The following is a 22,220-nucleotide window of genomic DNA, read 5'->3' on the forward strand; positions in this document are numbered from 1 at the left end:
ACTTTTCACAAGTACATGCATAAAATCAGACACCTGTACTAAATTTAAGACCCCAGTCTTCAAAATTAAGGGGCAGATTTAAGGAAAGTGGTGCAGCACCACTCTCCTTGTGCCCCCCACCTACCACCACCATGTGTGCACCGTATCTAAGATACAGTGCACCATGGCACAGGGTGGGGGGCAATAGCTTCAACTTTTTTCACACTATTTATGTACTGTTCAGGGTTAGCAACAAAATGTGGGCGCTAACCCTGAACAGTACATAGGGTCCCATTGTAAACAATTGTGTGCCCCCTTTTAACGCCTGCTCTGAGCATGCGTTAAAAGTGTCGAAATGACGCAAATAAATATTTTTTTCAGCCCCACTAACAGGGAACCATCCCATGTGCATACACTATGCCTGACGCAGGCATAATGTAGTGCACAGGGTTACACAGTGGCGCAATGCAATCATTGCGCCACTTTGTGAATATAGCATGGGGGAAAGGCCACTGTAGCGCAAAAAAAACATTACGCTAAGGCAGCACTAAAGTAGCATTAGGCCCTCTTAAATCTGGGCCTAAACCTTTCTGTTGATCCTGGCAAACACTGGCACAAATGAATCTTTTGGGTCACATCTGTTAGATTTATGCAGTTACGGTTATATAATCTATAATTAAAAATGTATTTTATGAATGAGATCGGATACTAGACAGAAGAGTTAAAAAACCTTAAACTCCCTTACGTCACAAGCCACTGGCACTAAAGCATTTGCCATATATTTAACACAGTAACACATTTATGTGCTCATGAATACACACATCCTCACTATTCACATTTGTTTTAGAAATGTGTGACACAGCACACTATTTTTGTGTAACAGATAGCAACAATATTGCTTATGCTGTAGTTCAGTGCACGTTTGAATTTCACTAATGTCAGCAGAATTTTTATTTTATTTTTTGTATATACCAGACCTCCTAATTATGGGCCGTATTTATACTCCGTTTGCGCCGAATTTGCGTCGTTTTTTTCGACGCAAATTCGACGCTAAACTAACGCCAACTAACGCCATATTTATACTATGGCGTTAGAGGCGTCTAGCGCCAAAGTTCCCGGAATGTGCGTCATTTTTTAGCGTGAACCCCTTCCTTGCGTTAATGATATGCAAGGGAGGCGTTCCCGTCTTAAAAAATGACTCCCAGGCCTTTACGTGGTATTTATACTCCCGGGCAAAAGAGACGCCCGGGAGTGGGCGTGGCTAAAAACGGCGCATTTGCGCCGCTTTTTAACGCCTGGGTCAGGCATGGCGTTAAGGGACAAGTGGGCTCAAAATGAGCCCAGAGTGCCCTCCCCTGCCCCCAGGGACCCCCCCTGCCACCCTTGGCCACCCCAGGAGGACACCCAAGGACAGAGGGACCCATCCCATGGACATTAAGGTAAGTTCAGGTAAGTATTTTATTTTTTATTTTTTGTGGCATAGGGGGGCCTGATTTGTGCCCCCCTACATGCCACTATGCCCAATGACCATGCCCAGGGGACAGAAGTCCCCTGGGCATGGCCATTGGGCAAGGGGGCATGACTCCTATCTTTACAATGATAGGAGTCATGTTGATGGGGGATGGGCGTCGAAAAAAAATGGCGCAAGTCGGGTTACAACGATTTTTTCGACGTAACCTGACTTGCCCCATTTTAAGACGCCCATACGCCATTTTCCCCCTACGCCGGCGCTGTCTGGTCTACGTGGTTTTTTCCCACGCAAACCAGGCAGCGCCGGTCTGATTGCGCCGTCTAACGCCATTCCATAAATACGGCGCCCGCATGGCGCTTCAGAATGGCGTTAGACGGCGCAAAAGTTTTTGACGCTAAACTGCGTTAGCGCAGTTTAGCGTCAAAAAGTATAAATATGGGCCTATACTTGTAAAGTGATTCAGCCCACAACCTTTCCAGTGGTTACCATTATCACACAGAACACCCAGCCCTTTCTGTCTTCACCCTGATCACTTAACCTCTTTCTTGGGGCTTCAGGACTCCTAACGTTTACATTAAAAGGCAAATTCCTTCGCCTTATAGTAAGAAGTGTTTTTTTTTTTTAGTACCGAATACTAAGTATGTCGTAACCCTAGACTAAGAAATGCAAATGTGTGAGACGCGGTTTGACTTTCCTATCTTAACAGTCAGGACCTAAGGAACATGGATGTGCTAAATTACTAGAATGAGGCTGGGCTTGCATCAGCGCATCTTTGCAAAGATCTCCCCCACTCAATGTTATGTAAGTTTGAACCCTGGAAATTGCTATAATCATTTCTCATTGCTCATATGTTGTAATAGATTACCCACAGTTTTACTTTTAGACAGCAATTATATTGTGCTTTGAGGAAAAACCTTGAAGTCTTATTTACTCTGTTGCATATAATTAGCTGCTGTACTAAAGCATTCCACATTTATTTCTGATATATACATGAACACGCATATATGTGAAACTCCGAAACAGTGGGCCTGTAGTTATGGTCAACTGAACAAGAGTGCATAAAACACATTTTGTATTGCTAAAAAATGTGCCCCAGTTCTACAAATCTGAACAAAAACTATACTTGCACTGATGATCAATCCTGGAAACTTTTGTGAGCCAATATGTCGGTCGCAGGTAGGCACGCAAATGTGGTAATACCCATTCAAACGGCCTTGAAATGTTTGCTGATGTGCAAGGCAATCAACACTGAATGACTAAATTTAGACTACACCTGGACTAGTAGGTTGCATTTGGTATAATTTGCTTTCTAAGATTGCTTTGATCTAAATCCTTCCAGTGTTTTAAAAGAAAATTTACGGATATTTGGGAATCAGTTCACCCACTGACGTTTCAACTGAAAATTAAATGATTGGTTGAAACTCTTTTTTTCCCTATTGGCTTTTTGTGGATTATGAATCAGCTATTGATATAACACACACTAGGATGGTTAAAATTGAATACACAGCCTTTGTGAATCCGCCAAAGATCCCTCCAAATTAGATGCTCAGAAAAACACAATGAGGTCATGGAGAAAGAGGAAGAAACTAAGGGCTGAATTTAAGTAAAGTGGCGTTGCATTCAATGCATTGACACTTTTCTTGCTCCTCCTTGCGCTCCCTAAACTCCACCATGTGTGTGCCGTATTTAATATATGGGCACCCTGGCAGTAGTTAGGGAACTAGCGTCAAAAATCTTTCTGCTAGTTTGGCGCTTTGCAGGATTAGTGCCAACAATGTGGGCGCTAATCCTACAAAGCACAAAGAGGCCCATAGAAAACAATGGCGTGCCTCCCTTTAACGCCTGCTCTGTGCAGGTGTTAAAAATGCTGCTAAAAAGGGCGCAAAGAAATCTAGATTTCATTGCGACATTTTTTTTTACCCCCTCTCACAGGGGAATGCCTCCCTTGCATACACTATTCCTGGTGCAGGCATAATGTGGTGCATGGGGTTACCAAGTTACATAATGCAGGCATTATGCCACTTTGTGAATATGGTGCAGTGTTTTTGCCATAATACTGCCACATTAGCGTAAAACAAATGATGCTAATGTGGCACTATATGGCACTAGGACTTCTTTAATCTGGGCCTAAAAAGAAATATAGGAGCAGGAGGAAGCTGGACACAGGTGTGACTGATGTCCATCCCCTGCCACTAAATGACCAATACATATGTGTAGTCCAGGAAGGCTCACCAGAGGGCTTGGCCGAAATCCATGGCCTGCTCTCAGAACCCAACAGACATGGCTCTGCACGCAGGGTAGAGGTGCAGGCAAAATACAAGAACTTGTCCAGGTATATTGTAAGAAATCTAAATACATTCAGTGATAAAACCTTTGTAAGTGGTAGTTCTGGATGTCTAGTAAAACGAGTAACTAACCAAAACAGTTCATCAAAAGAAAAAGTTATGATTCTGGTGAAAAATGCTGACGTTTCCTAGTTAACATTAACTATACAACCATAAAAACAATGTGCAATTTACATGACTACACACTTGACATCACCAATGACAATATCAATGATGAAATACAGATGGCTTACTAATGGCAACTTCTATCACATCACAGACTCTGAAAACAGGTACACATTCACAAATATGTAGGCTGACTGGAATACGCCCCTTTTCCTGGACATGATACATGAACTTTCTATCCACAAATGGACTACCTGAGTGAATCTGCACTAGCCTTTGGTCTCCATGAAGTAAAAAAAAATGTGCATTTACATAAGTAATTTCATTGATGTGTCATTTGTAGCGTTATATCTGAGGCCATGAGCAGGTTATGGTCATAAAGCTAAAAAGAACTGAGGTATTTTCGTGTTTTTTAGGTTTTGGATCATTCACTAATATGACCATTAAACTGATATTTTTAAAGCATTTGTATGTGGCTTAAATATTCTTGGTTAGTTCTTGATCTTAGTTGAGAACCACAACTTCCCCCTTATGACAGTCTTGTCAGTTATTATAATAAACACGTAATGGACACAAGATTATATATGGACACACTAGAATCTAGGCAAGATTTAGTTTAGGCAAATCCTAATTATTTAAAATTACTGAAACCTAGTGATATGTGTCTCCCACCATGTACTAATGGTTTATGTAGAATGTAATGTGTATATGTAGGTTAAACACACATTGATACTTTCAAAGTATTATTTTTCTAGGTTTGCATGGCTCAAATAAACATAATAATTGAAAAGCGTATATAGGATCCACTGACCATCGCAAATGAAGACGTAATCAAGGCACAGAGCAAAGAAAGGTCATACTCGTAAGTGCTGCTGCTTCTGGTTTGCTATGTAGCCTATAAATGTAAAGAATTAAAGTATCTTAATGAAATTAAATTATTGTTATTAGGAAGATCTAATGTGGAGCAGCTGAAGATAGTAACTCAATTACAATTAGTGTTTATTTATACAAATAATGGGATTGCACTTATTACAAATTCTTAGACCGACGTTGCCACATACTAACTTCTTTGATTTTATACTTTAAAAGGAAGAATTTATAAGCCTAGAGGTCACTGCTGGCCTTAAAGATACTGCTAAGCTTTAATTCACTTTATTTTCAGCCAGAAATAACACATTTTGGTTTTATGCACCTGTGCATTTGGGGCGTTGGGAGGAATGTGCATGTTTTAGCCAAACTATATTTTGTTTATTACGTGTAATTTGCTTTTAAAATGAATTTTCAGAATTTAACTATATTTATAAAACTACGCTGCCAAACCCGCAAACTCCTCGCTCACGACACAGTGATGTTAAAAATATGTCATTTATTTGTGTGGAGGTGTTGATTCGGTGGTCCAGTTTCATAACATTTTCAAACTAAGAACCTAGGGGAGTGACAAAAATGTTTTATTTGTGAAAACTGCAAATGCATTCCTTCAAAGCTCAGAAGAAGTGTCGGGTTCGTTCCCTTTCAAGAAGCTGTGAGGAGGATGAAGGCTGTGAGCAAGCTAGATACACACATTTGCTCAGAACAGCAAAATCCTATTAACTAAAATGGTCTTTCAGCCTTAAGGATTTAGTGTCGGAAATTGTGTACAGCAAATTCTGAATTTGTCTTGCTCTCCTCGCTTCCATCATCATCCTCCGAGAGAGTTCTTTGGCCGCCTGTTGCTCTGCACGTTTCTGTAGCCTTTTTCTCTTGAGCCACCTGAAAAATAAAGAAATAATGCATGTGAGCAGGGTTCTACATACCCGACAATATAATTAGAAATAGTTTGTTGCTATTATCTGGAGAAAAGCAAATGTGCCTCAATTTCACGAAAAATAACTCTAGATGGCTACTGACTAGACATTTCCTAACTGCATCCGGGTGCCAAAAACCTCTTCTTGAAGGGTCTTTTCATAAAATCGGGCACACATTGGACACAGCAGGAAGAAACCAGTCCTTTCCAACTATAAAACGTCTAACAAGGCCAGAAAGCTGCATCTGAAAGATAGACCTTCACTTCAAAATGATGCCTATATAGTTTGTATTATTTGTCACACATGCAGCATGCCCTTGCCAATTAGGATCGTCTCTACATTATTTAAAGTGAAATCAGTGTGGAGACTTGACAGCCCCATAAATTCTCAGTGGCACAGTGTGTAGTCCTTCATTTGGGGGTAAAAAAGACAAACCTGCAGTGCTACGATAAATACTGAACGACCCATATCACTATAAAGAGGGATTAAAAATGTGATACTGAACAACTTATCGTCCCACATTTACTCTCATGCACACAGACTCAGCATGTACTCCAACAATGAAAACTGCAGTGAATGATTAAACATTGACTTAGATCAGAAAGACCGGTTGCAATGCTTACAGCTACGCGAGTGACTAGTGCAAATCATCTGGCAGAATTGGACTCCAAATATGAAATTCCAATAATTAGAATGATTTAAAACCCAGGAGTATGTAACCTTGACACAGAGGTTATTGTTACCCTCAATATATGTTTAAGCTAGCATTCTCCTTTGGAGATACACTGATAGAATTTATAACATAAGAAACATTAGGCTTCTGGGATTGAAAAGGTTCTCCTTTATACAAACTATTAACACCATCAAAACACTTCACTTGCTATAGGCAGAATGGTTGAAGATAGAGGAGAAAGTGGGGATCTGTTTAGTAATTATCAGCTGGATATTCCATCATGATGATGTAGGCCAAGACAAATGAAGTGCAGGTGGCATCTACAGTAAAGCATCTTAAATTCATATCCCTTTGTCTTCAGACTTGTGGAGGGAATAGAGGGGGGATGAGGACTATCATGTCATTTTTGGTTTTCATACCCTAGAGCAAGAGCCTTCTGGAAAGACCTAATAGCCATTATGTTAGAAAAAGCTGTCAAAACAATTGAAGAGCGGAGAGTGGTACGTCTTAAAAGTATTATTTTTCCAGGTTTGCCTGGCTCAAATAAATAAAGTAACTGAAACAATGCAAGGTTGGGTGCTTAAGGGGGTTGGTAGAGCCTAGCCGTGTGCGGTGGTGGTTGGATTAACCCATATTATTGAAAATTACTACATGTTAAAAAAACATACAAATTCAATGGAAAAACGAAAGGTTTCAGGGATGTTATAGTTAGGCTCACATTTTAAACGTACACAACCATAGAAATTCACCTGTTACAGTTAGAGTTATCTCAAGTGTTGGACTTCTTCCCTTATGCAGGGTCATCCCCAATCTTTTTGCCTCCTGCCTCCTATTTTGTCTGACCTGTTGTTGTTGGCTTTTGAACTCTGGGCACTTTACCACGGATAACCAGTGCTAAAGTGCATATGCTCTATGTGTAAATTGTATTGGTGATCAGCAGTGAGTATTAGTTTATCCATGATTGGCATAATTTATTTACTAGTAAGGCCCTAGTAAAGTGCACTAGAAGTGTCCAGGGCCTGTAAATCAAATGCTACTAGTGGTCCTGTAGCACTGGTTGTGCTACCCACGAGTAGGCCTATAAACCTGTCTCAGATCTACCACTGCAGTGTCTGTTGTGTGCAGTCTTGCCAATTCGACTTGGCAAGTGTACCCACTTGCCAGGCCCAAACCTTCCCTTTTTGTACATGTAAAACACCCCTAAGGTAGGCCCTAGGTATCCCCAAGGGCAGGCTTCAGTGTATGTTAACGGTGGGACATGTATTGAAGTTTTTTACAAGTCCTAACAGTGAAATACTGCCAAATTTGTTTTTCACTGTTGCAAGGCATATCTCTCTCATAGGATAACATGAGGGCCACCTTTAAATATTCTTAAAGTGCAATTTCCCTTTGAGAGCAAATTGAATTGTGGAGTTTGGTGTCCCTAAAGTCACAATTTAAAAAACATATTTTAGTGTAGGTGTTTTTTAGATTGTTAGGCCCATATTTATACTTTTTTAGCGCCGCATTTGCATAATTTTTTGATGCAAAAGCGGCGCAAACTTACAAAATACAATTGTATTTTGTAAGTTTGCGCCGTATTTTGTACGTTTGCAGCACATTTGCGTCAAAAAGCGGCGCGAATGCGGCGCTAAAAAAGTATAAATATGGGCCTTAGTTTGAAAATGCCACTTTTAGAAAGTGGGCATTTTCTTGCTTAAACCGTTCTGTGACTCTGGCTGGTTGTGTATTCCACGTATGGGTCAGACTGAAAGTTGGGCTGTTGTGAATTCCCTCTAGACAGTGACACAAAGGGAGCTGGGGTGTAGCCTTCATATCCTGATGAGCCATCTGGACAAGAGTGGAGGGAGGAGTAGTCACTTACACCTGAATGGACTGTGCCTGCCCTCACAAAATGCTGGTGTGTTTCTGGGGCCAGGCCTGGGCAGGGCAGGATCTTGTGAACAACAGAGACTTTCCTTTGAAGTTGCCAACTTCAAAGGCAGAAAGGGGTATAAGTAGTGGACCCAAAACCCCAGACTTTAGATTTCTTCAAAATCACTTCTGGAATGAAGAGTAACCTCTGCCAAGGAGAAGAGCTAAAGAGAAGTGCTGCCTGTGACTGTGCTTTGTTGGGCTATCCTGCAGTAGCTGCTTCTGCCTGGGAAAGGGGACAAAGACAGGACTTTGCTGTACATTCCTGCTGGGTCATCTCCAAACTTTTTGCCTCCTTCCTCGGTGCAGGGAAAGTTTCACACACTTTGCGGCTGAAACCGACGCCCCACCTGCACATTGCTGGGAAATCGACGCATTGCGGTTGTGGAAACGATGCAACACCCGCTTGTGGCTGCTGCTAATGACTCAAATCCCACGCAGCATGGTTTTCTAACACTGTGCGACTGGAATTCTCATGCATCGTTGCTGATCCGAGGTGCCCGTCCGGAAATCAACGCATCGCTCTCTTGCGAGGGAAAAAAACTAAACATCATTTACCCGACCTGAGAAGAAATGACGCATGGCCTCACTTTCCAGTAAGGAATCGACGCATAGCTGACTTTTCCGGCACACACTCACCTGTGCAGCTTTATTTTTGACGCAAACCAGGTACTCTGTGTAAAATCAACGTTTCCATTGTTTTATAGGGAGGAAGTCTCTTATTCTTTTAAAGTTTATATCTTGACTTGTATGTTTTGGATTTTTGTCGGTTTGGTCTTGTTTGATTTAGATAAATATTGCCTATTTTTCTAAACTGGTGTGGTGTCCATTTTGTAGTGTTTTCACTGTATTACTGTGTGTGTTAGCACAAATACTTTACACACTGCTTTTGGGATAAGCCTTTCTGCTTGTAGCAAGCTACCAAGGGGGTGAATGGAGGTTAACCAGGCATGTTTCTCCTTTGCCCTGATTAGAGTGAGGGATCTTGCTTGGACAGGGGGTAACCTGACTGCCAACCAAAGACCCTATTTCTAACAGTCGTGAATGCCTGTCGTTATACATTTTTTTGTCTTGGTTCTAAAAACACACACAAAAAAAAAATGGGAAGCCCTATTATACAGTAATTATTCTTTAAGACAAGGACATGTTTTTTAAGTAGAACTTTATATGAAATTGTCTGTATTCATTTTTAACATGTCCTTTCTGTCTGTATTTACTTTAATGACCGGTCAAAGGGTTGTTAGGCAACTGTATAACACATTTGAAAGTGTTTTCTTCTAACATTCACTATTTAAAGTATATACTGACAAGGGAAAAAATACCATATTTAGATGCTTTTCCTTATGATTGTATTGGCTATGTGGCTACCCTAACAAAGATTATCAGACCTGAGTTGCTTAACAAAATTCCTCCTTGAAACAGGCATTAAGAGAACAATATTTATTTTGCTGCACTGTACAGTCCACATCTAACGTCTGAAACATTCTAAAGTTTCTGTAAGCATATGTTTCCTTCTGGAAGGCTATCTTTCCAACACAAAACCTATACCAGACGCAACACACACATACACACAAACACACAAACACACACCCACACACACCTTTGCACTGTGTTGCAAAGGTGTGTGCATGGCACTAGGCAGCCTGTTTCTGCACCGGCAAAGGGACAGAGAGTAGGAGCAGGCCATATGGTGATCTACCACCTCCCCCACCCCAAAAGCAGCCATTGTCGTAATTTAGGGAGTGCTGGGGGTCGCAGCGTGGCCCTTGCGACCCCTGGCACTGCCTCTGCAACTCCTGGCCTAAAAGGGTGAAAAATCTGTGCCAGGAGCACAGGGACAGCTCGTCCTTAAGGAAGTTGCTTGGAGTTCCACTTCCTTGCTTTCAGTCAGTTTTTTATTACAGTAATAGTGAATAATAATATATTATTCACTATTACTGTAATAAAAAAATGGAGTACTGTAACCTTGAATAGGAAGCTCCTTGGTAGCTGAGGTAAGTAATAACACGTTTAAATGTATGTTGTGTGCATGCTTGCAGGGTGTGAGTGTGTTTAAGTGTGAGAGAGTGTGTGTATGAGTGAATGTGTGTGTATGTGTAAGCATGTGTTTGTGAGTAAAAGTAAAGATGGAATGTCGTGTGATGTCACTTCCGCTACCCCTGGCATTTTGGTAAATTGACATCAGTGAAAGCAGAGAGGCGACTCCAATTAATAATGGGGTGGAATACATTTCACCAGCCACCTGGAGATGGATTACTTGACTACAGCAGTGGTTCCTAACCTTTTGACTTATGTGGACCCCCACTTTATCATACTGGAACCCGGGGACCCCCACTGAATCATAATTGGAATTGGCCCAACTTCGACACCCACCGCCTGCCCCCCCCCCACACACTGAGTCACCACTGAAAGCTGGGGACCTTAATATTTTTTTATTTTCTAAGCAGTCGTGGACCCCCTGGGAAGACTTGGCGGACCCTTAGGGGTCCCCGGACGACAGGTTGGGAGCCACTGGTCTACAGGTTTCACAAGAGCAATTAATCAAAGACCACAAAAGGTGCTGAAATGTCTTCAGAGACTCTGGAGTTAAGAGTTACAACATAGAACCTATTTCTGAGGTGCATGTTTTGGCTGGAGAGACTTGTGTAATCAAAGGAACTGGTTATGATCTGAGATTTCTAAAGGGATGTGGTTAGATTCTCAGCCCCATTTTTTGACAAAACAATCCTGGCGGATTGAAAGTAGTGGAAAAATAGCCCCCTAAAGCCAAACTGGAGAAGGTGCTTTAATTGCAATGCCCACTTGGTGGAACTAGCAGGTTTTATGCATATATTTTCGAGCAATGCTTTTAACTTCTAATCCACTTATGGTTTCTATCTGTTTATGTCTTTTTAGGTTTGCCGTTGTTCAAGACCTTTTGATTTTACTACAATTATGTATATAACATACTTACTCTGGGGGCTTTCAACCAGTACCCTTTATTCCTGGGCCTGCTCTTGTGTCATTTACATTTTCGTCCACTTACTACAGCATACAGCATAGAGAAATGAGTCAGTCAACTTCAGCCTTCGGCTAACTTCACCATTCCGAGTGACAGTATTTTGCGCTTTCACACAGAGCACATTCATACACAAAGTAGTTTTCTTTAGCGCTAGCGGATACTATAGCAACTTGTGAATTTTTGAGACCACAATATGTTTTGGCTTTTAGCCAACTGGTGGGTCAAGCCCTATCTGCAGGGTCACCCCAAACCTTTTGCCTTCACTCCCTTCCTTTGCTGGACCCGCTTTTGTTGGCTTTAAGGATTCTGTGCACTTTATCACTGCTAAACAAAGTTGCTTATGCTCTGTCCCTACAAGATGGTAAAATTGGCCTACACCTGATTGGTATCATTAATTTACTTCTTTGTCCCTAGCAAATGGTACTACATATACCAAGGGCCTGTGAATTAAATGCTAGAAGTGCACCTGCAGCTCTCATTGTGCTACCCACTAAAATAACGTTTAAAAACATGTCTCAGATCTGCCATTGCAGCCTGTAAGTGCAGTTTTAAACTGTCATGTCGACTTGGCAAAATAAAAATTCTGCCAGGCCTAAACTTTCCTTTTTAATACATATATGCCACCCCTAAGTTAGGTCCTGTAGGCTCATAGGGCAGGGCGTGTTTTATTTAAAAGGTATGTCATATAGGTTCAAGAGTTACGTGTCCTGGTAGTGAAAAACTGCTAAAGTAGTTTTCACTACTGTAAAGTCTGTTTCTCTCATGGACTAACACTGGGTTAACTTATAAATGTAATTACTGATAGCGTTTGATTGGGAGAAGATAGAAATATGGCGGCATATTTACAAGAAACTGGCGCATAAGTGCTGATGTGCCCGTTTTCTTGTGTCGCCCCAGCCCTGCCTAATAAAACCATTGGTGCGCTGTATTGTAAATATGGTGCACCATGGCGGACGTTAGGCCAATAGCGTCAACATTTTTTATGCTATTGTGGAGCTTTGCTGCACTAACGTAAACATTTTTGACGTTGGTGCAGCAAAGTACTAGGAGGCCCATAGGTTGACATGGGTGCATCATTTTAACGGCTGCTTTGAGCAGGCATTAAAACTTAAACCAAAAATGGCACAGCAAAATCTTGTAGATTTCACTGTGCCATTTTTGCGGGCCTCCTAGTGCTAGAGTGCTGCCCTTGCATACATTATGCCTGGATCAGGCATAATGTGGCGCAAGGGGTGCAAACTGGCAAAATATGAGCATTGCACAACTTTGTGAATACAGTGTAGGGAAAAAAGCCTTCCTAACGCCAAATTAGCATAAAAATTACACTAATGTGACACAGGAAGGTGTTAGGGGCTTGCAGATATGCCCCATTGTGTTTACACTTAAATGAATTGTAGTTTAGAATTCTCTTTAATGGTAAAGTTGGATTTTAAGTCACAATTGTAAAAATAACACATTAGGAAAATTATAATTTTCCTGTCCTAACCATTTGTGTCTTCTGCCACTGTCCTGGATCACATGACTGTGAATGGCTCTGCTGTTGGGGTTTGTGTGTTACTTCCAGAGAGTGACACAAAAGGGACTAGGCGTTGGCAGGATGGGCCAGCCTGCTAGGATGGCTGAGGCCCAAGCTGTGCCTTGCCCCACTTACACTTCCAAGGGCCTGCCTCCTACCTTTTGTCACCACAAACATCTTGGAGTCTTGACAAGGGAAGGGAAGAACTTTCCAGAAGCAGATGTGGGGGTAGTATAGGCAACCCCCTACTTCAAAGGCTGCCACCAAGTATAGTTATTAGACCCCCAGAGCCACTCTTCAGTATACTCATGGGTCTGAGGGCATTACAGAAGAAGGACTGCCTGGCTCCACAGAGGACTGCCCTGCTGCGTTAGGATTGCCTTGCTCCCTGAGAAGGAAGACTTGACTTGCTCTCCTCATCCCAGGTTAACCTGAGTGATGGCAAGGGTCACTTGACTGACCTACTGTCTGGGGTTCAGGTGCCCCACAGAAGGGTCAGATAATTCTTTTATAAAAAAAATAAAAAATAAATCACAATTCAACCATCATGTCCACTTTTCCCCCGATGAAAGGACTCTCACATGCTGCCCAGAATTCTAAGTAAATTCATAGCCACACAGCTACAATAATTCCTAGACATTCCGCTCTGTCCCTAATATATTCTAGGTTCAGGGCAAAATAATGGGATGGCAACCACAGTTGAAGTCTTGTGGGTCAAACCTCTCAGTAGAGACGTTTGTCTTAAAACAGTGGTTATCAACATTTCGACTTCTGTGGAGCCCGACTTTATCACTACTGAAACCCAGGCTCCTTCACTGAATCATTAATGGAATCCGGGGACCCCTCACTGAGTCACTACTGGAAGCTGGGGCCCCTAGCCTAAACATTGTAGATGATTTGAACTGCAAAACCACACACAAAACAATACAGAAACAAGCATTTATCAAATACATACACAAATGATAACACTTTTTATTAAATTGTCAAACAAATATAAATAAAAAAACAAAAAAGATAATTTCAATAGGAAGGTTGGAGCTTTTCTAAATTCAATTGAAGCCACACATCCTCCACACTATATTCTGTTTGATGCAGCTGCACTACTCACATAGGTTGGGAACCACTGTCTTAAAAGACTTAGGGGAATATTTATAATCCCCTTGAGCCACTGGAGCGTAACTTTACGTGACGCTCCAGTGGTGCTAACCACTGCTCCATATTTACAAAGAGGTGTAACGCCACTTTTAGTGGCATTACATCTCCTTTTAAATATGTCCCCCTCTGACACAGTATACTGCGTCAGAGGGGCGTGCAATGGGTGTTGCTGTGGGCGTGCCACTGCAACACCCATTGCATTTAGACGCTACCTCAGATTTACGAGATTTTGTAAACCTAAGGCAGCGCCAAAATCTAATGCCACCCCCAGGGGTGGTGTTAGCAAGGCGCAACAAGGAGGAATACTTTGATTGCTCCTCGTTTTTTGCTTTTTCTATGCGTGCTGCATTTTGCAGCACACATAGAAAGAGCAAAATGGGAGAAATGATTGTTTATGTGCTGGAAGGTGTCCGTTCCTGCACACAAACAATTATTTGAAAATGACGCTTTGGCACTTCTGTGTGTGCTGCATTCTGCAGCAAACACAGAAGTGCCAAATCACCATTAGTGATTGTTTATGTGCAGGAAGGGACACCTTCCCACATATAAACAATCACTCCCCTCAATGCAGACATCCTTGCTTGATGGTGCAAGGATGGCTGCGTTGGCCCTGACAGCTAAATTTAGCGCCAGTGCAGGGGGCAACACAGAGGTGCGCCGTATTCACTTAAAAATGGCGCATCCCTGCTTTGTGAAAATGGCAGAGCATGGCGCTGCCGATTTTGGCGCAGCGTCGCGCTCCATCATTTTCCCATAAATATGGGCCTTAGGGCCTGATTTAGATATTGGTGGATGGGTTACTCCGTCACACCGGTACCAAGCTCTAAATCAGGCCCTTAGTGCTGTTTCCATCCCACTATTTCTATGGATAGCTTTGCTTGCCGGCCAAGTTTGACCTTTCTGTGACATTAAACTCAGGGAACTATAATATTCTATGAGAGTGATTAGCCACAATATCACAGGCTGACTACAACTGCACACTATGGTTCAGGCCCTTTCCAAGTTGGCATTCTCAACATGTACTTAACCCTTAACTCTTGAAAGAGGTTGTGCTGACATGTGGAACACTACAGAACTCCCCATCATCACCCAATTTACTTATTACATTCCGGTCACCTCTCTTATTTTTTTTTTCTGACCAAACTGTTACTTCAAGCTCTACATGTGATACACCTGTTTATATTGTTTTTAAAGATACACCCCGCATGGCAGCACTGAAGAATAAGCCTTTTTAAAATTCTAGTGTGGGTGGTACAAGAGAGCCAACAAATCAATATTACTTAGAGTGAGTGTATAATCTTTGTTAGTATACGTAGTTTAAAGTTAGTCCCTCTGGCTACCCCCAAACTCTTTGGGTGCAATGGGCCAGATGTATGACAAACTGGCGCAGTGCGGTGCTGCAATAAAATCAGCAGAGCTATGCCTATGACAGTTTTGAAAAACAGGGATGCGCCATATGTACAAAAATGCATCCTCCTCCTCCCCCCGCGCCAGCGCTAAATTTAGCCGCCAACGCAGGCATCCTTACACCATAGTGCAAGGGTGTCAGTATTGAGGGGATTGATTGTTTATGTGCAGGAAGGAGTCCCTTCTTGCACATAAAAAATATACAATGGTGATTTGGCACTTCTATGTGTGCTGTATAGTGCAGCACACATAGAAGAATCAAACGTCATTTTTGAATGATTGCTTATGTGCAAGAAGGGACACCTTTCTGCACATAAACAATCATTCATGGCGGTTTTGCTTTTTCTCTGGGTGCCGCAGAGTGCAGCACACATAGAAAATGCAAAAAGGAGGAAAAATGAAAGCATTTCTCCTCGTTGCACCATGCTTTTTCGCACTGCCACAGATCTACAGATTCTTGTAAATCATGTGCAGCATCAAAAGCAATGGGTGTTGCAGTGTAACGCCCACAGAAACACCTTTGCACGCCCCTCTGCATCAGGCGGCATATTTAATAGGCGGCGTTAAGCCACAAAAAGTGTCTTGGAGCCTCCTTATAAATATGCACAATGCACAGCGCCACTGGATCGTCACAAAAAGTGGCGCTCTGGTGGCGCTATGCGGCTTGTAAATATGCCCCAATGTTCCACTATCAGACACGGTTAAAAATCTGTTTCTACTTTCATGTTGCATAATTTCTCAAAGCAGACAAGAACAGTGTGAGAAACTGATTACATAAAATGAACAAATTAATGCATATCCTCAGCTCACACTGACAGAACATAGGTTTATGGTCGTAAGACCCTTGACTAACTGTTCTTTAGTTGGCAGGCTAGATAGTTTGTTACAGTCACACGCCATAGGGGACCGGTTGCATACAGTGGAACACCTCAGTTGGTTTCTGTATGAACATGCGCCTCTGCTGCCCACATGCAAATGGAGTTGATGCACTCCCTTGATTCCTAAATAGTGTCTTCACCCAAAGCCCTCAAAAACATGGCATTATATGGGGATATTGTGAATGTAATAGAGGGATATTTCAGTGACAATTGGGGGATCATGTCCACTAGGGTTAACAAATGTGATGTGCTCAAGCAGTGTTATGGGAAGAATGCCTTACTAAAGTATATGTTACCAAATCCCGCCTGCAAAAAGACCTTAAGGACCAGAAAGTGAGGTTGGCTAGTTTGCAGCAACAAGATAGCAAAATTATGCAAGGAGATAGGGAAATATTAGATGTTAAAAAATGAATAGGAGACATATGGGTGGCATTGGATAGGTTCCCCTTCCGCAGCTACAGGCAGAGGCCCGATTGAGATAAGCCAGAAAGCGTACTAGGGAGACCCCTACACCCATGGTACTGGCACTCATGGGAAGAGATGGCTCAATGGTGACATCACAAATAGCAACTAATAAATTCCTCAGGTGATTTGGAGGTGATACATGAAAGACCACTGCAAAATCAGGATAGATCCACTCAACAGTTTCTAGAAGATGTGGAAGTTCCGAAACTTAGTGAGGAAAGCATGTTGAAATTAGAAGCATATCTTTCACAAGATGAGTTGCAGGCTATCATCCTCAAGATGCTGTATAAAAATGTCCCATGGGCAGATAGACTGCCTCCTGAGATCTATCCGGCATACATATCTATGCTCTCTGCTGCCTGTTAGAGGAATTGCTGGAGGCCAAAGGCCTTGGTAGACCACAGCAGTCAACGAGGAGGCTGTCACAGTTATGGTGCCCAAATCGGACCACCCTATGGTCCATTATCCATGATGAACGTAGATGTGAGGCGTTAGCCAAAACAATTGCGCATATGCTGAAAAGGGTGATTAGTGCTTTGGTCCATAAAGACCAGAGTGGTTTCATACCTACTTGGAGCACTCTGATGAATATTAAACAGTTGAACCATGTTAACATTCAATTCAGGCCTCCAATGTGGATGCCGTATTGGTAGCCTTGGGTAAAGAAAAGTAATTTGATACACTAGATTGAGAGTACATGGCGGTGGTTCTGCGCAAGATGGGTTTTGGCCCCGATTTCTTTACCCAGATCTCATTGTATTCCAGTCCTCAGCACAAGCTTGCTCGGGAATATTTGTCTGACAGGTGAATGTGGAGATACAGACCAGAAATCGATGCCCCTTTCCCCATCTCTTGTTTGCTCTGGCCATGGAACCATTGGTTGTGCATCTATTTGAGTTATGAGAGATTGGGACATTTGGGTGGGAGATACAACTCACATACTGTCCTTATATGTCCTTGTTCATTTGCAACAGCCTCATATCTCAGTTCTGAGATTGCTGGAGGAACTTCAGAAGTTTGGGGAGGCTTCCGGATTATATAATATACAGTGTAAATCTCTGATTTTTCTATTGGCCAGGATGGAGGGTGCTCTAACAGAGAGGCTCCCTCAATCAGGGCTACGAAGAGAGATGGATAGTTGCTGTTATTCGGGTATTCAAGTGGCACACACAACACAGAGATCTGTAAATTGGATGAAGTACTGGAGTGTCTCTAGGCCTCTGTGTGCTTTTGATACACTTTGCCATTGTCCGTGGTGGGAAGGATGGAAGAAGCAAAACTGTTTTTCCTTTCTCAGTGTCTTTAAACCTTACAGAATTGTGTGTGTCTTATACGCCACACTACTTTTAAAAAAATAGATAGTCTGCTGTTTTCATAGATTTGAGTGTGCGAGAGTGGAGTAGGGTTCCAACTAAAACTTCCAATTTGGTGGCTATGGCCTTTCATAAATATTCGACCTTTTTCCTGGAGATAACGGTATTACATTCCAAGAGGTGCAGGGACATTTTGGTATGGATGCCGACCAATTTCTGCAGTTTGTCAAACTCCACAAAATGGTCAGGGATATTTGGACAGGATTCCCATGTGCTATGGTCGTGAAACAAGTAAGTTGGGGGGCTCTGGTGGCCAAGAGGTGGATAGCCATACATGATTGCAGATACTGGACCACTGATGCAGGCCTGGATTAGAGATGTAGAGGAATGGGGCCAGCAGAGGAAAATCTTATGAAGGAAGTGCGTACAGGTGAAAAAGTGGAGGACGATTGTAGAATACAAGCTGGTGACACCTACACCGACTGACTCGGCCTCTGAAGGTGGCGAGCAGATGAAAAATGCTATTGATGTGCCCCTTTCCACTGTAAATGCTACAAATGTTACACACTAAACTAGGAGAATGTTTTGTAGTGCAAGTCTTTGGATGATTAAATAGGCCAAAAGTATGAAGGTGCAGTCTTGTGAAGAGAAACATTTATTCTCTGATTGTAATATATAATTCACATTTGTATGTTTATAACAAATATAAGTGTGAAAAAAGAAGTTCTTGCTTGCAACCTGGCTAGTTAAGTGTTGAGGGCATGTGTTATGCACAAAGGATTTTTGCACTGTTCATGAGAAAAAATAAATATGTAAAAAACTATGGCCCATATTTATACTCTTTTTGCGCTGGATTTGCGTCATTTCTTTTGACGCAAATCCGGCGCAAACCTGACTCCATATTTATACTTTGGTGCTAGACTGTCTAGCGCCAAATATATGGAGTTAGTTATTTTGTTACCGTGGAAACCTACCTTGCGTGAAAGAGATGCAAGTTAGGCGATCCCAGGCAAAAAATTACTCAAAGGCATTTGTGCCTTATTTATGTTCCTGTGCAAAAATGACGCACGGGAGGAGGGCCTTAAAAAATGCCTCTAAACCTGTTTAGAGTCATTTTTTAACACCTGGGTCAGGGCAGGACCTGTGGGCTCATTTCCATGGTCTCTGACCATGGAAGCAGTCCACAGTGCCCTTCCCTGCACCCAGGGACATCCCCTACCACCCTCGCCCACTCCTTGAGGACAGCCATGGATGGGGGGACCCATCTACGCTAAGTACAGGTAAGTAGAGTTAAGTAATGTATATTTTTTTAAAGTGGCATGGGGGGCCTAACTTGGGCCCCCCTACATGCCACTGTGCCCAATGGCCATGCCCAGGGGACAGAAGTCCCCTGGGCATGCCCATTGGGCAGGGGGGCATGACTCCTGTCTTTACTAAGACATGAGTCATTTCCATGGGTTGAGCGTCAAAAAATGACGCTAGTCAGGTTGGAGTCAATATTTTTGACTCCAACATGACTTGCACCATTCTTTGACGCACACCCCCAGTCTTCCCTACGCCTCCGCTGCCTGGTTAATGTCAATTATTTTGACGCTAACCAGGCCGCAGCGCCGGCTACCTTCATTCATTAAATAGGACGCCCTCCCGGCTAGCGCTGGTTTGTGTCAAAAAGTATAAATATGGGCCTATGTTCTTTAGATTACTGTAGACTGGTTTGCCATCCTTTCAAATTCACAGGCTTCGGAGCATACAATAGCTGCAACACATCTTGTGATAGGCCACACTAGAAGTGATCACATTCAAACAGAGGAACTTTGCAATGATTTCTAAAGCATGCATGTATTCTTTTCAGACAGCTGTTATTATGTTCATGTGTATTCACACTTTTGTGCCCGAAATCTCCTAAACAGTAATAAAGCTTACAGTCCTACTAAGTGAACTGGTTGTTTCCACATTTTAAACTCGGCTCCAAATGTTGTAGATACTTTTTAACTCGAGTACCAGAGCAATGGAACTCACTTCCGCTTGAACTCCCCCACTCCTGCTAACTGACAGGACTGCGGAATGGGACAGTAACTGACCTATTTACAAGAAACTACAATCCCCAATAAGAGTCCTGCTGGAGCTACTGAGCACGTAACATGTAAGTCAGTTAGCCTACACAGCTAACGCTAATGACGTTTTTATCAGTAATATTGACTCGAGGGTCACAGTTTCCATACTAGTAAACCGTATAGCTCTTAATACAACAGTTTTCCCATCATGAAACAGTAAATAACAGGTGATAGGGTTCCCCAATTTAATGGTACTGAACTTACGGACCTTGTAAGCCCGGAAGGCTGAGTTGGAGGGATTCAAAGTCCATTCTTCAATAACTCTCAAAGGCAAACACCTCACAGCTAATTCAGAACCCACTCAATCATGCTCTGGCGTTTGGCAGTCCTTAACAGGTGTGTATACATCTACTCCTTTGAGAATTTAATCTGACAGTACAAAACATTTCTATTTCCCATTTTACACACTGTATAAGGGATGGTCGCTTTACTCCTTAAATGACATAGATATGATATAGCAGTCTATATTCAGAGCAAATGCCAGCTAGAGTCCACAAATGTCAGATCAGACAGATTTACCACTTTGCAAAGGGAAGCATAGCACGCCACAAGCTTTACAAATATAAGATATTACACGTTAACCAACAGTCCATGTACACATACACTCACAAAATTATCTCTCTTTCTACAGTCTATGCCTGGTTCACGCTATCACTTTTTTTTTATATATCTCTTATTTTTTTTAATGCGTGGAATACAATACTAAATAACCACAGGCCATAACACCAAACACAGCAGACATTGGAAATAACAGTGCATATAAATTCAGCACTACAAAGAGAATGCATAGGTAAACATACATTAAAAGATGTGGTTAGATTCCCCAACCCGTGTCCCATTATCTCAAAGTCCAAGGGCCCCAAACCTTGTCACGTTTGCAGCTCCTCCATTTGTATACTAGCTTTTATGCCCTTGCACAGTAGTCCATGCCTCTCAACCATTCTTGCATTGAAGGAGGTACTGCCTGCCACCATCATTTGGAAATGTCTCTTTTAGCTACCAAGACACTCATGCTAAGCATGATTTGCTGGGCCTTAGGCTCCAGCTAACTCTCCATTATTCCTAGTAGAGCTATGTTGGGGTCCATGACCACTTGGAAATGCAAAATGTGTGCAAGTGAAGCATAAATCACCTGCTGATAACCCTTTATGACGGGCAAGACCAGATCATATGATATAGACGAGTGTTCCCAACCTTTCCAATCTTGTTCCAAAGCTTCTCATTAGCATTCAGGGCCGTTGACCAGGAGGGATCAATACAATCTCTATATTCATTTCCTGCCCAACTCCCCCTTAGTTAATTTTGCTTCAAGGGGATTATACTCTGTCACCTCACTCAGAACATTTCGATTTGTGCCTAGAGCATGAAGCAGTTTAATCTACTTAACAAAATGAGATTTATTGAGTTCAAACACTGCAGACATGTGCTCAAAAGTGAGGATATGATCATATAAGGATGAGGATATGCCCTTATGTCACTCAGATGGGAGATGCTCATAAGATACCACTGCTCGAAGCTCACCAGTGGAGAGACCTGTTGGAACCAGTTCCCAGCCAAAAGGGTTGTTAATGCATTAAGTTTGCCTCGCCATTTGATGTGAGGTCTGCTTGCCAGCAAAGAAAGGGAAGTCTGGTGACCTGAAGGAGTGAGTGTTGGGAGGAGACCTCCTAACAGCAAACCTAATGTCCCTGGTCTCTCAAGGGTAGGCAATATCAAACACCATGAAGACTCCTGTCGATCTCCAAATAGCAAATCCCTTATTGGAACCATCTGTGATGCCCAGGAATATATATATATATATATATATATATATATATATATATATATATATATATATATATATATATGTGGAGATCAGGGAGCTACAGACAACAGATGAACACAAGCAGCGCACACTTTGTGAAGGAAATACTGGGGGGGGGGGTATTTACATGCCCCTTGTGCCGCTGTTGTATCACTTTTTCCCATATAAATAAAATGACGCACCAACAGCGCAAGGGGCTTGTCAATAAACACCTAGGTGTTTCGCCCACCAGATAAAGCGGTCACCAAGGCCTGGAGAACTTGGAAAAAAGCAGGCTAGACAATGAATGGGTAATT

The 22,220-nt window shown here is 42.3% G+C and overlaps 1 protein-coding gene across 1 annotated transcript in view; it reads right to left on the reverse strand.

Annotated features, from left to right (window-relative positions):
• Positions 1-943: 943 nt before the first annotated feature.
• The window catches only part of CCDC181 (coiled-coil domain containing 181), a 277,488-nt gene continuing 256,211 nt past the window's right edge, over positions 944-22,220 (reverse strand). Inside the window, exons 6-7 of the mRNA XM_069204169.1 lie at positions 1,892-5,649; positions 944-959 (exon numbers count right to left, since the gene is read on the reverse strand). Coding sequence (XP_069060270.1) covers positions 5,487-5,649 — 163 coding nt within the window. The 3' untranslated portion in view covers positions 944-959; positions 1,892-5,486. The remainder of the gene's footprint in view (positions 960-1,891; positions 5,650-22,220) is intronic.

This window comes from Pleurodeles waltl, chromosome 8 (assembly GCF_031143425.1).
Source record: "Pleurodeles waltl isolate 20211129_DDA chromosome 8, aPleWal1.hap1.20221129, whole genome shotgun sequence".
NCBI lineage: Eukaryota > Metazoa > Chordata > Amphibia > Caudata > Salamandridae > Pleurodeles > Pleurodeles waltl.